At 43.8% G+C, this 18717-nt stretch overlaps 1 protein-coding gene across 2 annotated transcripts; it reads right to left on the bottom strand.

Annotated features, from left to right (window-relative positions):
* Positions 1-391: 391 nt before the first annotated feature.
* Positions 392-13488, bottom strand: LOC147798938 (uncharacterized). Of its 2 annotated transcripts, XR_015425603.1 has the most exons (3): positions 12107-13488; positions 6989-8645; positions 392-1596 (listed from the first exon to the last, which is right to left on the bottom strand). XR_015425603.1 is itself a non-coding variant. In XM_087137821.1 (2 exons), exons 1-2 carry the CDS (start codon positions 13176-13178, stop codon positions 8182-8184), a joined length of 1536 nt encoding a protein of 511 aa, XP_086993947.1. In that variant the 5' UTR covers positions 13179-13488; the 3' UTR covers positions 5846-8181. The 2 variants fall into 2 exon arrangements, 1 of the variants encoding a protein (XP_086993947.1); XM_087137821.1 differs by lacking the exon at positions 392-1596 and having other exon boundaries at positions 5846-8645.
* Positions 13489-18717: the final 5229 nt, after the last annotated feature.

Raw genomic sequence — 18717 nt, 5'->3', positions numbered from 1 at the left:
CAAGTTTATAACTATAATACGCGCCTCTGGATACCTCGAAATCGTTCAGATCGGGGGAAGGAATATCAAAGCAGAAAAACTATGAGCCTGCACCCTTTTATTACAAAAAATAACAATTTTCGGTAGTATACAACACCAAATGGATATGAAATACTAGGCCCCTATGGATACATAATACTTTGTCAAATGAAATGCAGTTGTGGTCATTTGCACTTGGACTCAAAACACCGAATCAATATTTCAGATTTCAATGATTTTTGGCAATACGGGCGATTCACAACAGTGCGCGCCCAAGTGTCTGCAACGTGTTGGCCAATCACAACGTGCGAAATTTGTCAACCCTTTACGAACGCGCATTGGGTTTACAGATTTCGCGCGTTGTGATTGGCCAACGCGTTGCAGACTCTTGGTGGCGCTCTTTTGTGAATCGCCCGTATCATACTTTTCTGCATCAGCCACCACATTAACTTCACATACACCTGTAAACAACAACGGATCCGGAACCAATTTTTCCGATCCGCCCTTCTTGTCCAAAAAAGGATAAGGTACAGTAAAATGCATGGATTGATTAGATGTGGAAAAGAGGAATGATTGACAGGGATAGATAATGTCTTTAAAAGTTTTATAATTAAACATTTACAGTCCCTGTGTGTGAAAGGTCTCAACTGAAAGACTAAATGTGGTCAGTTACTCCAAAATAATTTTCTCTTCAAAGGATCGTTATTTTTATACATGTATTGTACATATCACCTACGAACCTCCTTTATACATGCATCGAGATCCATGTCTTCAACAGACCGTCACCAGTTATTAACAGGTCATCTCCAAGTAACAAGCCATTCAGTTGAAATGTGACAGCGAGTGCCCATATTTCTTGCAGTTTAAGCAGAAATGTGATCTCCAGAACTGGACAGCAACGTTGAAATTGCTAACGTAGGACTTTCATCGACTTTTTCACCAATTGCAATCAGACTGTTAGAAGGAAAATCTATTTAACAAATATGAAACCGGTCAAAAAATATTAACAAAACGTATTATACAGTTCTAGCATTCAAAGTTCAGTTGATACATAGACTAATCAAATTAGTAAACAAATCTGAGAGGGGAAAATAATCCATTATTTTCTGCAGGATTAAAATTGAATTTGACACAGTATCAAAACAGAACTGATAAGGCTCAGCTGGTGAAGCTTACTACTGCGTTGTATGTACCCCAAAGTCGCCTGTTCGCATTCGAGGCCGTCGTCCGTTATGGCTGGGCACCCCTCAAAGTCATCAAGACACTGCAGTATCTTACGAGCCTCTCGCTCTCCCGACTCTAGACCCCCAGCTATGTAGCCGGTGAACTGCCGGGAGGTCGCCTCACCGCCGAAGAAGAGACGGCCCACTCGGCTTTCTAATTTCTGGCGGCGTCCACTCGGGACCTCCGCGAGGATATCGCTTTACGATCCTTTGGTGAGAGGGTTCTGCGACCAGTCGCTCATCAAGATGTCGGTTGCTTCGGGGATGGAGTCACCATACATGTCACGGAGGACTTCTTTTATCTCATCTTTCGTCTTGACCGGTGGTTGCGCCTCAACGCGTCGTGATTCATCGCCTTGAAATGAATGACCAACAAAATGAAAATATAGTACAAAGCATCAAATTCATGCACACTTGTATCTTTAAACTTTTTACAGTTTCCATCTCTTGCATGCGACACCAAGAGATGTACATGCACAGTATCATTCCATGTTTCTGCATATATACGCCTATATTCGATTTAAGGTCAGTGCAAACATTGATTTGCGTTACATGTATTCTGTCGTGTAGCAATGGCGTAGCCAGGGTCTTCTTAAATTTGGAATAGAGCTGAAGAGCCCCCTGTCACGAAGCCATTTTTTAAAAGTGTTTTTTTTTATTAGGTGACTTGTGCAAGTCTAGTATTGCATAGCTTGGTTGGTCGGAGTCGTCTTAAGGTCCAGTGGCGACAGTCACAGAAAGGGTTAAAGGTGCGAAGTGGCGGGAAAATTGTCAATAGGTTTTCTGGTCCTAGGGTTTATGGGGTTGACGTTGTCTTCTGGGTCCCTAGGCGTTGTCAAGTTAGATTGCTGCTGCGCAGGGCACAGCGTTTTGCTTCTGACAGAGAGCGTTTTCTGTTCCGGGCACAGCCAAAATATTGCAGGAGTGATTTTCAAAGCTAGGCCAATTCTTTGCAGGCCGATTTTGCTGTGATGGTTTGAATCAATTTTCTTATATCATCGTGAAGTTTGCAAAAGCTGAATATTCTGTAATTTTATATGCTGTGAAGGGCAGGCACAAGCGCCTTCCCGATCAGCCAGCCCGTAAGCAGTGAAGTGTCGAGACGACTGTAAGTAATTATGTTTCATTATTGAAAATATTTGCAATTCCCCGGCGGCTGATGAAATTGTTATTGAAAATTCCATGTGAATAATTGCTTGAGTTTGTACAAGAAGACATTTTCCTCGATCTGATTTTGATGATGGAATTGAGTTGTTCTAGATACGTTATGTTATTGCATGGTTACGCTAGACGAGTCTGAGTCCGGTCATTTGTGTAGGAAACGGACTACAAACGAAGTTGGATGAATGTTATAGATCGCGGATTTCATCATTTTAAATCCTTCTATGGACAGCTTAGAACGAACGTATTTGAAACTTTTGACGGCAATTTGTGCATTGTTTAATGTAGAATTGAATTAAGCACTGTAAGATGACCAACAGATGAGGAGAGGGTCGAAGTCACCAGCTGTTCCCCAGCCCACACTCGCAGTACACGACTACACGAGTCTAGGATGAGTGCCCTTGTTTGGGTTTGGTGCAGTGAGCCGAAACGCTCGGAGACCACGCCTTGTTTAAGGCAGCGAAAACAAGCATTCAGCTTCTTATGACGATACATTGGGCTTCCCCGGGAATTCGTTAGAGCCAGGTGACAGGTGGAAGTATTGAACTAAACTGAGCGATGCTGTGAACATTTTGCTGCATCCTAAGAAGGAATGGTGAAAGGTTGGAGTTTGTTACCTTGAATTGTGGTTTGTGCGTGGGAAAATAAAATGTAAATGTATTTTAATTTCTCTATTTAACTTTATTGCAGCGAACTTTCTTAATCTAGCAATGTTCCGTGAACCTAAACCTAGGAAAATAAATTATTATTATTCTCGGGTTATTCTGACACCCCCCCCGTCTGCTGAGAGTTTTGCCCCAAACCGTTGTAGTTTCCTGTCTTCTGATTGCTCTGTTTACTGAATATACAGGGTGTCTCAAAAAAGGTAATCCTACTTAAAGGAGTTATTGTGGCCAGACTATTTGTTTACCAGCAAAAATCATTGTATCATCTTAAAACCGAAGCTTCACGCCATTCATTGAAACCTTGGGTAGCATTCCAGGGTCACGCATCAAGGAGCACCGTTGTCTTGAAATTATGGTGCAAAAATGCAGTTGCTTCACTTTTGAACCGATGTCATTCTGGCCTACAGACAGTGTGCAAATCTTCGGTTGTTCAGCCGATGTCAGAACAGAGAATCTTTGTGGTCAAGAAATGGCATGAAACCAGAAGTTTGCAGGCTACACAAAATGCCTTTCGAGAAGCAGTCCCAGACCGAGAACCACCGGCAAAACAATGTGGGCCAATGCGAGAAGGTATGAACCACACGGAACCAGCCTCAACCGCAACAAAGGACGTTCAGGAAGGCCAAGGACGGCGAGATCTCAGGAAAGCATCGCTGCCGTACGACAGCAACTGACTGACCACCCAAAGGAGACAAGTGCAAGACGGAATGGTGTTGGACTGAACCAAGCCACTTTTAATCGGATCACTCGTCATGACCTTCATTTCCATCCGTTCTGCTTCCACATACGTCATACACTTCTGCCTGCTGATCTTGCAAGAGGACAGACTGCTTGTGAGTGGCTTCTTGAGCGGTGTGAGAGAAATCCCAGATTTCTTCGCAACTTCTTGATCGGGGATGAGGCTGCGTTTGAAATGAATGATGAGGTCAACACCCACAATGTTATTCAGTGCGCCCCAGCTGGGCAACCACCAGTTTTCAACTTCTAGACAAAGATGAGCATAGCGAAAGTGACTCTCTGGGTTGGACTGTGTAGCAATGGCGTGACCATTGGTCCATTTTTCGTTGAGCGAAATGTCATTGATCAGGCCTATCTTCAAATTATAAACGAAGAGGTTGTGCCACAGATGGAGATCCACTTCCAGCGAGGGCAAAATGGAATGTTCCGTTATGTGTGGTGGGCTCAAGATGGTGCACCTGCCCATCGTCTCATCGCTGTTTGAAATCGCCTCCATGAACTCTTTCACGAGCGCGTGATTGCTTTGAACCACCCCACTGAATGGCCCCCAAGGGCACCAGACCTCAACCTCTGCGACTTCTTTTTGTGGAGTCATTTGAAGGACAGAGTTTTCAGCACCCCTCCCCACAACATGCAGGATTTGCGTGAAAGGATTCATCGCGAGGTTGACAGTTTGCGACAAGATCCACGTACGGTGAGACGAGCTGTGGAAGACATGCGCCATCGATCTCAACAGTTACTGTGCTTGGAGAGGGAAGGTGGACATGTGGAGGGTATTGGCCCATGAGAGAAAATCATTCAAACTTCGGCTGTTAGGTGTTTTACACATAATCGTAAATAAAATCCATGGAGCAAATCATGCTCCAAATTCAGGAATAAAATCCAGGAATTAAAAAAAAATCATGAATCTGTGTCTATTTTGTTCAGGAGGAAGGTGAAGCAATTGCATTTTTGCACCATATTTTCAAGACAATGGTGCTCCATGATGCGTGACCCTGGAATGCTACCCAAGGTTTCATTGAAAGGCGTAAAGCTTCGGCTTTAGGATGATACATTGCTTTTTGCTGGTAAACGAATAGTCTGGCCACAATAACCCCTTTAAGTAAGATACCCTTTTTTGAGACACCCTGTATTATGTATCGTGGTTGACCACCCAAGCCAAACTTATAGTGAGAATGTTCCTTTGTCACTTGTTATTTAAAAGTTTTTAAAAGATTTATAAAAACAACAAAGAGCATTTGAACCTGAGACAGAGGATTTCAAGTTGGGAGCGCTCCCTATACCAGGCAAGATATGGGACGGAGGGGTAACCCCCCCTTAACTGTCCAATGCCTATACACACTTTAGACTATTGTTACCTAACACATCCCCCTAGAAGTCCGTAAAGAGTTCCGATGGGATTTAAGCTATTCATGGTGACAGACAAATAAGGTGGAAAGCTTGCGGTAGCACCATGAAAGGATACGATCTCTTTTGTGAGTCTGTATGGTTCTGAAAAGTACCGTTAGGACCTCAACGTTTCGGACAGTATGCTCTGTCTGTCAATAGGAGACTGAAGAGATGCCGACAGAGAGTGCCGCTTATAAGCTGACTGGGAGCACTGGAGTGTGACGGATCCTTCTGTGTAGTCAGGTGGAACGAGGATGCAGCTGGTGGATCCACCTGGGTACTGATGCATGCCAGTTGTCATGGGCTGTGGCGGGGGAAGGTTGCCTGAGTATAGGAGACCCATGGGCGGGGAGGGGCTACGGTAAAGAGGACCCATCAGACTGGAAGGTGAGCAGGGGCTGCCAGATGTCGCTGATGGAGAAGCTGATGTCTTAAGGCAAGGTGGGGTGTTTGGAGATTTCCAGGGCTTCTCTAATGCGTCTTGGGTACCACTGTTCGATGTTACCGATAAGGTGGGCTTCTTCCCAGTTGATGGTGTGGTCTTCGGCGTGGGAATGCTTGATGATGGCTGACTTCTCATAGTCCCCCTTCCTGCAATGGGCTTTGTGTTCTTTGATCCTGGTAGGGAGGCCCCTACCAGTCTCTCCGGTGTACACTTTGCCTCACTGGCAGGGGATCTTGTACACACCTGGTCGGCGGTGTGGATCTTGCCTGTCCTTATGGGAAGTCAGCATCCCGTGGATCATGAGGGGAGCTGTATGGAACACCTTGATGTTGTGCTTGCTCAGGATACGCTGGATGTGGTGGGAGGTACGTCCTAGGTACGGGAGAGTGACAGAACTAGGGGCCTTGTCTAGTTGGCTTTGGGTATAGGGGACCCTACGGCCGGGAGGGGGACTTGATCTTGGGTCCTGAGTCTTGATCTGCTTGAGCTGGTATCCGTTGCGCTGGAGTGCCGTGGAGATGTGGTGGAGTTCCTTGTGTAGATGCTCTTGGTCGCAGATGTTGTAGGCTCGGCGGATGAGGGCTCTGTTGAGGTACCGGTCGGTGTGGGTGGGCTTGCGATAAACCCTCCGGGCAAGACTGCCATCCTCCCTTCTGGACACCTGCAAACTAGTTCAAGTATCTCAAAGTCTCCCCATGGGTGGGAATCAGTGGGTGCCCCAAAGGTAAGTCATGCTCTCGAAGTTTGGACCGGAACTTTTTACTGGTTTAATCACGCTTTAAGCTTTACTGTCCCTCCTCTTGAAAAAACATCTGCTTTCGAAAAGAACTTTGAAGGAAAAATGTATGCCGTTTGCATTTGCCTGTCTTTAACTATCAGCTTTGGCAGGTCAAAACTTCCTGAACAAATGGATCTAGTGACGAACCAGATAGTATGATATGCGTGACATCCTTTTTTGACTTGTCCATTTGTTGCTATGCGACTCTGCGGGCGAATGGTTGCATCTTTGATTGGCATCCTACACTGAAAAGCGTATGTGCTCGTGGTGTTGAGATTTATATCATTCATAAACGCAGTGGCAAAGTGCATTAGAATACTCCATCCATTTTCTGTAGAACAGAATGAGTAGCAGGACGCTCGAAATTAAAAACAAGAAATTAATTCAATGGATGGATAACTTACCGGTATTGTAGGCCGATTAGTGTTCGAATGATTTCCCATTTGAGAGTTTGTACGAGCTGGTACCGGGTAGTATACTTCCCGAATATTATCAAATTCGACTTTAAAAAAAATCTGTTTCCCGGGATGCCCCATAACGCCAAAGCACAGGTGCTACAGCAGACAATTACCCGAATGAGACATCAGGGAGACTGTTGTGCACTGACTGGTTTTCTTCTTGTTCACCTAGACATTAAAATAACAAAGTGAAAATAAGATGTTTACCTCCTCCTGCAAAGGTCAAAACCTCAGAATGCGACTGATGTCCTTTAAACATTCAGTCCTAAACAACTATGACTGCCATGTAAATCCCAAACAATTACTAAACATGTTCGTTACATCTGTAAGTGGGACGATCATTTCCGCCCCTAGTTTATAGCTAAACACCAAGGCTGATAAAGTTTCTTTTTGTTATTATTAGGCCTACATCGACTTTATAGTTATTACTCGCGCCTCTGGATATCTCGATATCAGTCAGATCTTCAAGCTGGGGGAAAGAAATACCAAAGCAGAAAATGAATGAGCCGGCACCCTTTGATTACAAAGAATATCGATTTTAGACAATATGCAACACCAAATTGATGCAAAATATCATGGATACATAATACTCTGCAGAACAATATACATGTACGGTTGCGGTCACTTGCACTTGAACTCAAAATACTGAGCCAATATTTCAGACTTCAATGATTCTTGGCAATTATTCTTTTTCTGCATAAGCCACCACATTAACTTCACATACACCTGTAAACAAGAACGGATCTAGAACCAGATGTGAGAAAGAGGAATAAAGAGACAGATAATGTCTTAAAAGTTTTATAACAGTCCCTGTGTGTGACTAAATGTGGTCAGTTACTTCAAAATAATTTTCTCTTCAGAGAATCGTTATTTTATACATGTATTGTACATATCACGTACGAACCTCCTTTATACATACATCGAGATCCTTGTCTTCAACAGACCGTCACCAGTCATTAACAGGTCATCTCCAAGTAACAAGCCATTCAGTTGAAATGTGACAGGGAGTGCCCATATGCATGTTCGTCGCATGTTTCTTGCAGTTTAAGCAGCAATTTGATCTCGGGAACTGGACAGCAATGTTGAGATGGCTAACGAAGGACTTTCATCGACTTTTGCACCAATTGCAATCAGACTGTTAAAAGGAAAATCTATTTAACAAATATGAAACCGGTCTAAAGTTTATCAAAAAATATTAACAAAACGTATTATACAGTTCTAGCATTCAAAGTTCAGTTGATACATAGACTAATCAAATTAGTAAACAAATCTGAGAGGGGAAAATAACCCATTATTTTCTGCAGGATTAAAATTGGATTTGACACAGTATCAAAACAGAACTGATAAGGCTCAGCAGGTGAAGCTTACTACTGCGTTGTATGTACCCCAAATTTGCCCGTTCGCATTCGAGGCCGTCGTCCGTTATGGCTGGGCACCCGTCGAAATCATCAAGACACTGCAGTATCTTACGTGCCTCTCGCTCTCCCGACTCTAGACCCCCAGCTATGTAGCCGGTGAACTGCCGGGAGGTCGCCTCACCGCCGAAGAAGAGACGGCCCACTCGGCTTTCTAATTTCTGGCGGCATCCACTGGGGACCTCCGCGGGGATATCGCTGTACGATCCTTTGGTGAGAGGGTTCTGGGACCAGTCACTCACTAAGATGTTGGTTGCTTCGGGGATAGAGTCACCATACATGTTACGGAGGACTTCTTGTATCTCATCTTTCGTCTTGGCCGGTGGTTGCGCCTCAACGCGTCGAGATTCATCGCCTTAAATGACCAACAAAATTGTACAAAGCATCAAATTCATGCACACTTGTATCTTTAAACCTTTTACAGTTTCCATCTCTTGTGTGCAAAATAATTAACAATATTGACGTTTAGTGACACCCAGAGATATGGACTAATCCGATTAGACGCCATAACTGGTGGCGCCGCACTCACACGCACATTCTTCAGCAGGACGCGAGGGTGCATTTGGCAAATCACGACAAGCTATTGGTCGAAGAGGCAGGTAACGCGCACATACCACCTGCCCACGAGCATTGTGCCACCGCAGTAATGGCTTCTAATTCCGGTGGTCAGATTACACTATACATGCACCGCATCGTTCCTTGTCTCTGCAGATATACGCCAATATCTGATTAAATAGTGCAAACATTGATTGGTGTTATTCTGTCGTACAATGGCGTAGCCAGGGTCTTCTCAAATGGTGAACAGAGGGGGAAGAGCCCCCCCCCCGCTTGCTGCGATTTTGCCCCAAACTGTTGTAGTTTCCTGTCTTGTGATTGGTCTGTTACGTGCACAATGCATCGTTCTTGACCATCCAAGCCAAACTTAGGCCCTACAGTGAAAATGTTCCTTTGTCACTTGTTATTTACAAGTTTTAAAAAGAGTTGTAAAAACAGCAGAGAGGGTGTGAACCTGAGAAGGAGGATATAAAGTCGGGGGTACTCCCAGCCAATCAAGACATCCTCCGCCAAGCACCGGTGAATAAAATATGGTTATATTCCTTATTGTGTAACCGCTCTTTTAAGCTTTGGACAGAATTATGAATAATGCATAAACAAAGGGCTCCCTCTTTTGAAAATGTTGAATTTCGTTTGGGGAAAAGGAAATTTGTCCGCTGGCTATGCAACTGATACTGAAAGCCGGTAGAATTGATACAAGACTTTATCAGCGCTAGCGAGAGAATTAATTAGCCGCTTTCAACTACAGAGGGCACTAGTGCCTTACTATGAGAAACACAGCATCCGAATCTGTTGTCTAGAGCTAGGTCTAGGTCTTCGTTCTATTGGAAATAGACCTAGCCGTAGCTCTGAAAGCCCGTTTCGGACACGGCCAAAGACCGATTTGCCCACGCTTTTGGATTTAGTTGGGGGCCGTCTCAGCTACTGTACCCAGCCGTTGTTTTGAGTAAAAGCTGTCCATCTACGGGTACGTTCGATTAGCTTACACGTTTAAGTCAAACTTACACGAGAGCGTTCGTTTAGCCATCACGTGATTTTCGTGCCTGCCCTGGTGTCAGCCACCACTACCCCAGCTGGCGAGCGGGTCTCTGGAGGCTGCCCGAGTGTAATGACGTCACGGATTGACTGTTCGAGCATGGACGTAGGTGATGGAACGTGGCGGGGACTTGACCTTTTTCCCAGAATGCCTTGGAAAACACACTGTAGCGTTCGATTAGCCTCATTTTGAGGCTTCCCTTAAGTGTAACACTGGTGTGTTCGGGGAAGCTAATCGAACGCACCCTATATATGGGTGTATGATGTCTGTGGAGTAAGAGAGATAGCGCGGGCCGGCCCCGGGCGTGCAAGTGCGCCGGGCATGCGCCAGTCAGTTGAAGTTTTGGATCTTGTCTGAGATGGACGTGCTGGAAGAGTAGGCCTACTGTGCTGCTCAGGTAATAGGTATAGGAGGCTACAGGAAATACCTGAGTGGGACCACGGTGGGATATCGGGGAAGGAACTAGAGATTACTTCGGGTCCATAGGGGTTCAGGTACCCTTGTAAATTGCACTCGTAACCTGGTATTTACCGTACGGGAGGATCGAAACTACAAGGCGGGCAGGTTGTGGAGGATATTCGCTCTTTGCACGCTGCCGCCAAAGATCTTATAGCACCGCTAGCGGTGCAAGATGGGGAACTTCACCGTGAATACGCGTAAAACGTTTTTATCTCATGGGCGCCATTTGGGTTGGACTAGCCTGCGCAGTGCATGTAAATGCGCTGGCGCTGCGACAGCCACGCACACCGTTGGCCTGCGCATTAACATTCACCCTCGAGTGGCGCCCGCCCGTGGTAATAACACCTTTTTGGCCGAATTATCCATGTTGCGCCGCTGTGCGGCGCTATATAATATAGCGGTGTGATTGTTTTCCCGGGCCTAACCTAAGTTTGAGGATCAAGTCTGAGACCGGTTGAAGGCTCGACTCTAGCCTCAACTCGGGTTCCTCCTCGGTCCAGAGATCACTCAAAGCGACCTAAAAGCTAAGGGAGCAGGTCCGTTTTGGTGAAAATGTACCGCCGATTATGATGACTGTGATGCTTTCTGCCAATTCAACAATACACAGCAGAAAGGACACCTGACAATTAGATTGCCGGTAACCCCGATAATAATGTGATTTATTCAGACACTAAACGAATAATGAATTGATTTAGTGATTAGGGCTAATTCGTATTGGGTAAGCTTTATTACAACCTCTATTGCTTTGCGTGGTCTTGAGGAGAGGCTATTAGCAATACACAGCTAATATCGCACTGCGTCGCGCCAATCAGCGACGCACTGACTAACGTCGCCTCGCACAACTCCTACATGCAATGCACAAAACAATGTCGCATCACATGAACGCTATCAGCAATGAAAACACATGTCCAACGTTGCCAACACGAGACCAACTGCCAACGCTGGACCCAAGTAGCACTGCACATCTCAATGTCGCACTGCCTAAACAACATCGCATTGCATAGCCCAGTGTCACTGTAGCGATACGGCCCACATGCACTAAGCACCACGGCACCGTGGGCCCAGCCCAAATCTACTGCACCCGCAAGCAAACGACTGGGCCGTCCAACCTGTGTAATGCTACACGGAGAAAGTCTGCCCGCGCTACGCAGCATACGCAACGCCCTATGGCGACACGCGCCACAGCGAGAGCACCAAGAACTCACGTCTAGTCAGCTAAAAAACAAAAACAAGCTCCGCCCACTTCCGCGCCCTCCTTGAACACGCGTAAATCACAGAGCTTACTACATGAACATGTACCTACACATAGCGCTACGCTCCGCCCATCCTGTTTACGTCACAGGACATGTACAAACTACTACGCTTGTCTAGTCTCATTATTATGCACAGCAAAAAGTATGAAAGTTCGTACACTTTCCGCTACAATAATCAGTGCAGAGCCCACCGATCTCCATTATATAGACTATAATGAAGATCAATAGCAGGGCCTCAATCTGGCAGAGAATCCCGTCTGAATCGCTTTAACGGTATAATGGTATAATAGCTTCAGTGGTATAAGAGCTATAACACAGCAAGCATCCACATGTACATAGAATTACTAAGCAGCATACGTGGGGATTGTTTTTTCCTGAGGGAAAGGGGGTTGATGACGCGGTCCATCGGATGTCGGGTGTGTGTCAAATCTCTTTTGCCATTACTGAATTTAGAGGGTACCCAAGTAGGAAATTTTCATCAGAAATAAAACAGATGAGGTACGCTGAGCTTACCAGTAACGGTGACTAGCATCATGGGTGTCCCGCTCGGGTAGAGGCCCTCTACCTGGAAGTTGAGAAACAGTGGGTAGTACCCTCTTCTCTCGCTGGCGTACAGAATCCATTCAGTATCATCCCAGAACTTGCTGGGAAAACTGACATAGATGTTGCTGTACGCAGCCATTCGAAGTTTGTTGATCTCCACATCTTTCCATTCCGGGAGAGGCGGAATAAACTGGATCAAATCGTTCTGCAAGACGCCAATACTGAAAGTAATGAGGACATACTCGCCGACGTATCGCGTACCGTCCTCACACGTCACGACGACAGATACATCACTGGTGTGATCGATGGATACCACCTTCTGATTCAAACGTGTGTGGTTGATGTATTCTGGCGTCTTCAAGAAACCAGCAACTTCATCAAAGATTTGACCGAATCCTCTGTCGTCAGTGATATAGTCTACGGTCTCGTCACCCAGGGCTACAACAGCCTCCTTAGTAGAGGAAACCTCAGGTGCCTCTCCGTACTCGAAATCAAAACTAAACCATTCTATCGCTTTGTCAATAGCACTTTGAGGTTGTTGCCACCCACCGATTCGAAGAGCAGACCGCTGGGACATGTCTGGAATATTGTCGTCGTTCTGCATTCTTATCTGCAGTTCGGCGAGTTTATTGATGCCTTTATCCAAACGCTCGTAGTTCGCATCGGCTTCATCGGTCACATCGTCTCCCGTCGTGTTACGTATAATTAAGCTGTCAAAATTGCTCGTGTAACGACGTAAGTCCAATTTGCGGACAATTTGATCAGTTTGGGAATCTTCTGGAGCTGCCCACTGGGCCCCAAGGTTGACCGTAACTCCAGCGAATTGGGTGCTATAGACACGGCCACCGATCCGATCAGCACCCTCGATGATGATGAAGTCATCAAGTCCAGCATCGTGTAGAGTCCTGGCAGCTTGTAGGCCAGAAGCCCCGGCACCCAAAATCAGGACTCTTGCTTCAGTGTCGCCGTGGTCGATGGTCATCGCATCCGTGAAAAGACGAAACAGACTAAGTATGAGGACAATGCCAACACGGGAAAACATGATGAGACCTTAGGTGTTTTAACCCAAAAGACACAAGGGAAAAAACGTCTGCTCTCTCTAGGTAAATGAAATAAGCCGAGTCTTCACTGCGAACTGAAGGCTTTGCTTCACGTCGTCGCTATTGCTAAAGTAGAAAAATGCTCGCTAGTGACTGATCCGAGATCAGTGCGAACTGCCGACTTCGCTTTCAACCGTAGCAGTAACCAATATGATCTGTGAAATAAGGAGTGGTGTTTTGTCATGCCAAGTTTTCTGCAGCTTGGCTTGACATTGTACGTCCTTGGCTATTGTTAAACTTAACCGTGGTGTATTTTTATACTTCAGTAATTACCGGCACGTTGTTTGTTGTAGGTCCCTCTGCGAGGGGTGGGCATTGATCCGCTACAAAACTCGGGTCAGTCCACGTGACATATCGGTCTGACCTTCATACATCCAAAGGCTTTGTATAGACCCATGAAACCGTGAAGGGTACACTGAACCAATTCAAGCTCCATTGAAAATAGTGTAAAATCAACCAAGTTTGGAGCCCCATGGCAGGCAACTGAAGTCCCTGAGTGTGGTGTTTCATATGTGCCATCTGGTCGCATTTTTCGACGGGCGTCACATTTTTCGACGGGCGTCGCATTTTTAGACCGGGCGTCGCATTTTTCGACAGGCGTCGCATTTTTTAACTGGCGTCGCATTTTTCGACCGGGCGTCACATTTTTCGACCGGCGTCGCATTGTTCAGCCGGCGACGCGTTTTTTTAACCGGCGTCGCATTTTTGACGGGCGTCGCATTTTTCATTACTTCATCGGAAAGACCTATGGAGGCCAGGATCTCGTCCATCACCGGTACCGCCAGCTTATTATAAAACACTCGAAAACTAGTTTAATAAAGAATGAAGTTATCTGTTGTGGAGATTCTCACACTTACGGCAACATTTGTCACAGAAAAAAAGGAAATTAGACAGAAACACATGTACATGTACGTGTAACCTCAGGGTCGATCAAGAAGCAGCAGCTACGACAAAACAGCCTTTTCAAACAGTGACACTTTTCAAACCAAAATTCACACGCAGTCCTCAAGACCTTGGGAAGTCATTTCTTTGAGTAATAAACACAAGCCCCCCCCGAAAGATAAATGATTTCAAGCCCATGACCAGACGGCCTCCACCGGGGAATGCCTGAACCACGGACCATTGCCTGAACAACTTCCAATGTGTGAAATACCTTTCTACCACTGTAATGAAAAAAATAAGATCAGTCTTGGCTTCCTCTGGACAGATTTTAATGGTTCAAAAAGTGTTTTCGGAAAACTTTTCGTGATTTTGTAATGCTGACAACTTCTCTTAATCAAGAAAGAGTAAAATTTCTCAAAGTTATGGTGCGTGACATTTCTTCGCCAAGAGTAGTTACATTTTAAATTATAGAACGTACTGCGATAAACGCTCCCTCGGGAAGCATGTCTGCAAGATGGCAAATGCCATACCAACCAGAGTGAACAATGGGCCTACTATACTGGGTTTGATTTTTGTGGCAACTAGTAATCATCAGTACGGGAACATTTTTCACTCAAAAAGCTTGCAAAAGTGAGAAACCAAAATGAGCGAGGTGAACGTCCACAAGTAATCGGGTTCATTAAAGGGCTGTTAATTTATTTACATACAGTTAATCGACGCATACCTGCTAATTTAGCCGTTTCCATAATCATTAAAAATATGTACGCACACTTTTAGCATCCATGTCAACAACGTCAGGTCCGGCTGGACCAAGGTTGACCATTGATGATTAATGACTTATTCACATTGAAAGGCGACGCAAGTTGAAAAATGCGACGCCCGTTGAAAAATGTGACACCGGTTGAAAAATGCGACGCCGGTTGAAAAATACGACGCCCGTCGAAAAATGCGACGCCGGATGGCACATATGGAACACCATACCTGAGGCCTCTCAAACAAAACACAAACACATAATTAACATCTCCCCAACGCAAAAATACATCTTGAAAATAGTTCGCGGTACCCGCTGCTTCATTTGACTCGGACCGGCCAACCGACCCCGGCAAGCTCGGTGGTCGAGTGGTTAAGACATCTGCACTAGTAAGCAGGAGGTCGTGGGTTCGAGTCCCACCCGAGTAAGCTTGTGAGTTTTTTTCGCAAGCTCTCGGACAAGCACTGAGCATATAGAGCTTATTAATATACGTTGGGTAAGGGCAAACCCGTTATATATAATTAACATCTCCCCAACGCAAAAATACATCTTGAAAATTGAAAACACAACGTGTCGTTTGGTCCTTCAGATTTCATTTGATTTTCAATTTTTAGTATGTTAACCAATGAATTTTTCAATTATCCGCCCAAAACAAACTCCCCCCCCCCAAAAAAGTAAATGTCGCCACGCCCTCCCAGCGGCCATTTTTCAAATGACATCCCCCACCGTCGGTGGTCTCTTCTGACTAATTTTCAATCCCATTTTTGTCTGCTTTGCCCCCAGATGGGTGCCCCTGAATCTACAGAGATGATCCTGGGCCATACTGACACAATCCCACCATTTCTTGGCCCAAACAGACCCCTCTTTTCGAAACAATCTCTGGGGGGTACTTTTTGTGCGCCTCGGCCTGGCGGAGAATTTTCCTTGAATTAGGACACTGCACCCTGAAACGAACCGGACGAGGTTGAGGTCAGTAGGGAGAGAGCTTGTGGTTCCCGGATGTTAGTGACGAGAAATTTAGAAGCTTACAAACTCCCCTAAAAAGCATAATTCCTATTGGGTTTGTATTTGCGGTCAAGGGCATGTCAAATGGCTTGAACAATGGCGACAAATACCGTAGCTTTCCTTGCGAGAAAAAAAAAATCGAAACCGAGTCCCGAAGGCCAAAAAATCCTGGATCCGCCCCTACTATCCTGTCTACATCGTTGCTTCTACACTTTTTTAATTCAATTAGTCACAAAAATAAACTCTACAAACAATATCTAAAAAATCCATCTAATAACAATTGTATCAAATACAAGACATTTCGCAACAAATAAAATCATATTATTAAGATTATTAAATCAAAGTTTTATCAAGACAAATTTGAAAAAGCAAAAAGTAATGCTAGAAGAACATGGGGCATAATTGACTCACTATTGAATAAAAACAACCAAAATAAATATCCTTTGGGGTTCAATTTAGATGGAAACCTTTCAAATGAGCCTTGGGAAATTTCAAATGCATTTAATGACTACTTCACGTAAATAGGTCCTTCTCTCAGCCGAAATATTCCACAAGCTAAAGTCAGTTATGAGAACTACTTGACTGACTCTAACGAAAATTTATCTTTTTTAACCCAATAATCAAAACAGAGATTCACGAAATAGGCTTAAAATTTCAAAGCAACAAGTCTCCGGGCTTGGATGGAGTCAAACCAGGGCTACTAAAATGTGATCCATCAAGTTACATTTTTAACTTATCTCTATCCAAGGGAATTGTTCCAGATAGATTAAAAATTGCTAAAGTTACCCCTATATTTAAAAAAGACAACCCCACTGAGCTTGGTAATTATAGACCAATTTCTGTACTATCCTGTTTGTCAAAAAATTTTGAAAAACTTGTTTACATTAGGACAGTGAAATTTCTAGACAAGTATAACCTTATTTCTGATCATCAATATGATTTTCGACCAGGTTTCTCCACTTCAATGGCACTTATTGACTTAGCAGACAAAGTTGTCAAAACCTTTGAGGAGAACGCTTTTTCAATTGGAATTTTCTTAGATTTATCAAAAGCATTCGATACTATCAATCACGGAGTACTTCTTTAAAAACTAAATTATTATGGCATTCGGGGGGTTGCCCTTGAGTGGTTTGCGAGTTGTTTAAATGATCGTAAACAACGTACTAAATTCAACAGTTGCCTGTCTAGTTTGAAACCCATCTCATGCAGAGTACACCAGGGCTCTCTATTGCGACCTTTGCTCTTTTTAATTTATATCAATGATATCTCAACAACATCAGACCTGTTATCTTTTATATTATATGCCGATGACACCAGTTTGTTTTATCGAAACAAGGATATTAATTCTCTTTTTAATATTGTTAATACCAAATTGGTCAGTATATTTAAAAGCAAATCGTTTATCTCTTCATTTATCTAAATGTAATTATGTAATTTTCAGTAAGAGGAAAACGAAGAATGGACACAACTTCAATATTTCATTGGACAACACAATTGTAAAGAACGTAGAGAAGTTTAGGTTTTTAGGTGTCATCATTGATGACAAATTAACTTGGAAATTTCATATTGATGAGATTGCAAGCAGAGTTTCCAAGAGTATCTGAGTAGTTAATAGTTTAAAACATATTGTTCCATTTCAGGTATTAAATAATATTTACAGTTCATTGATACTTCATTAATTTTTCTTATTGTGATTTTGTCTGGGGGAATACATTCCCTACAAATCTATCTAAACTAATAAATCTGCAGAAAAAAATCGTTCGAATTATCACAAATTCGCCTTATAGGGCCCACAGTCAACCCCTGTTACGTGAGCTCAAATATCAACAAGTGTTATTTATGTATAAGTTTAAAAATAATTTGATGCCCGGAACAGATCCAAACATGTTTGTATTTAACTGTGGCTTGCATAAATACAACACTTGTTCGTCAACCAACTTTCATTTTCAGACACCGCAACACAGAACTTCTGCCTATCAATTTAACATTAAATACTCAGGTCCCAAACTTTGGAATACTCTACCATCCTCAGTAAGATTTTCAAGATCATATACAATCTTTAAGCGGCAACTTAAGATCTTTCTCATGTAAAGCAATATAATTTTCATTGTTACAATGACTACTTCTGATCATATTCGTAGCCATGAAAATTCATAGTCCATCTTCAATAATTACTCTTTAATTGCTTAGAGCTACAATTATTTGTTGTTTCTTATATTAATATGTATGTATGTTTTGTTTAAGGGCATGCCTAACAAAAGCTTTGCTTCTAAGGTGTTGCCACCTTTCCTGGCATATATGTCTATTAGACTTGTCTTATTATTATTATTATTATTATTATTTCTGCCACGGGAGGAAATAAATGTGTGTGTGAACTCAATAGCGACAAATACCGTACCTCCCCATGCGAGAAAAAAAAAATCGAAATCCGAGTCCCAAAGGCCAAAAAATCCTGGATCCGCCCCTACTCTTCTGTCTACATCGTTGCTTCCACACTTTTATTGCAGGCTCTTGAAAGTTTGGTTATCGATGTTGGTTGAAAGGTACAGTCCATCATTTCCAGTGATCCAAAAAATAAATGATGCAATTATTTGACCATTGATATAAGACAGGCTCAGGCTTTCCCAGGCTTGCCCACGCACTTGGTTTGCCAATAACCCTTATCAGCACGTGGCTTAGATATTTACATACAATCCCCATGGGACTTGGCTGGAGATAGGCTCTGGAAAAGAATTACTCAGCTCAGGGGAATTCCCCATCATAAAGGTGACTAAACTAGGCTGTGAGCATCTACAGAGGTACAAATTAACAGTAGGTTTTTGCATTTGGCCGAAAAAATTTTT

This window comes from Acanthaster planci, linkage group LG06 (genome assembly GCF_054643075.1).
Source record: "Acanthaster planci isolate LZ-2023a linkage group LG06, COTS_SCS, whole genome shotgun sequence".
NCBI lineage: Eukaryota > Metazoa > Echinodermata > Asteroidea > Valvatida > Acanthasteridae > Acanthaster > Acanthaster planci.
This window is presented reverse-complemented; position numbering and strand designations above follow the sequence as displayed.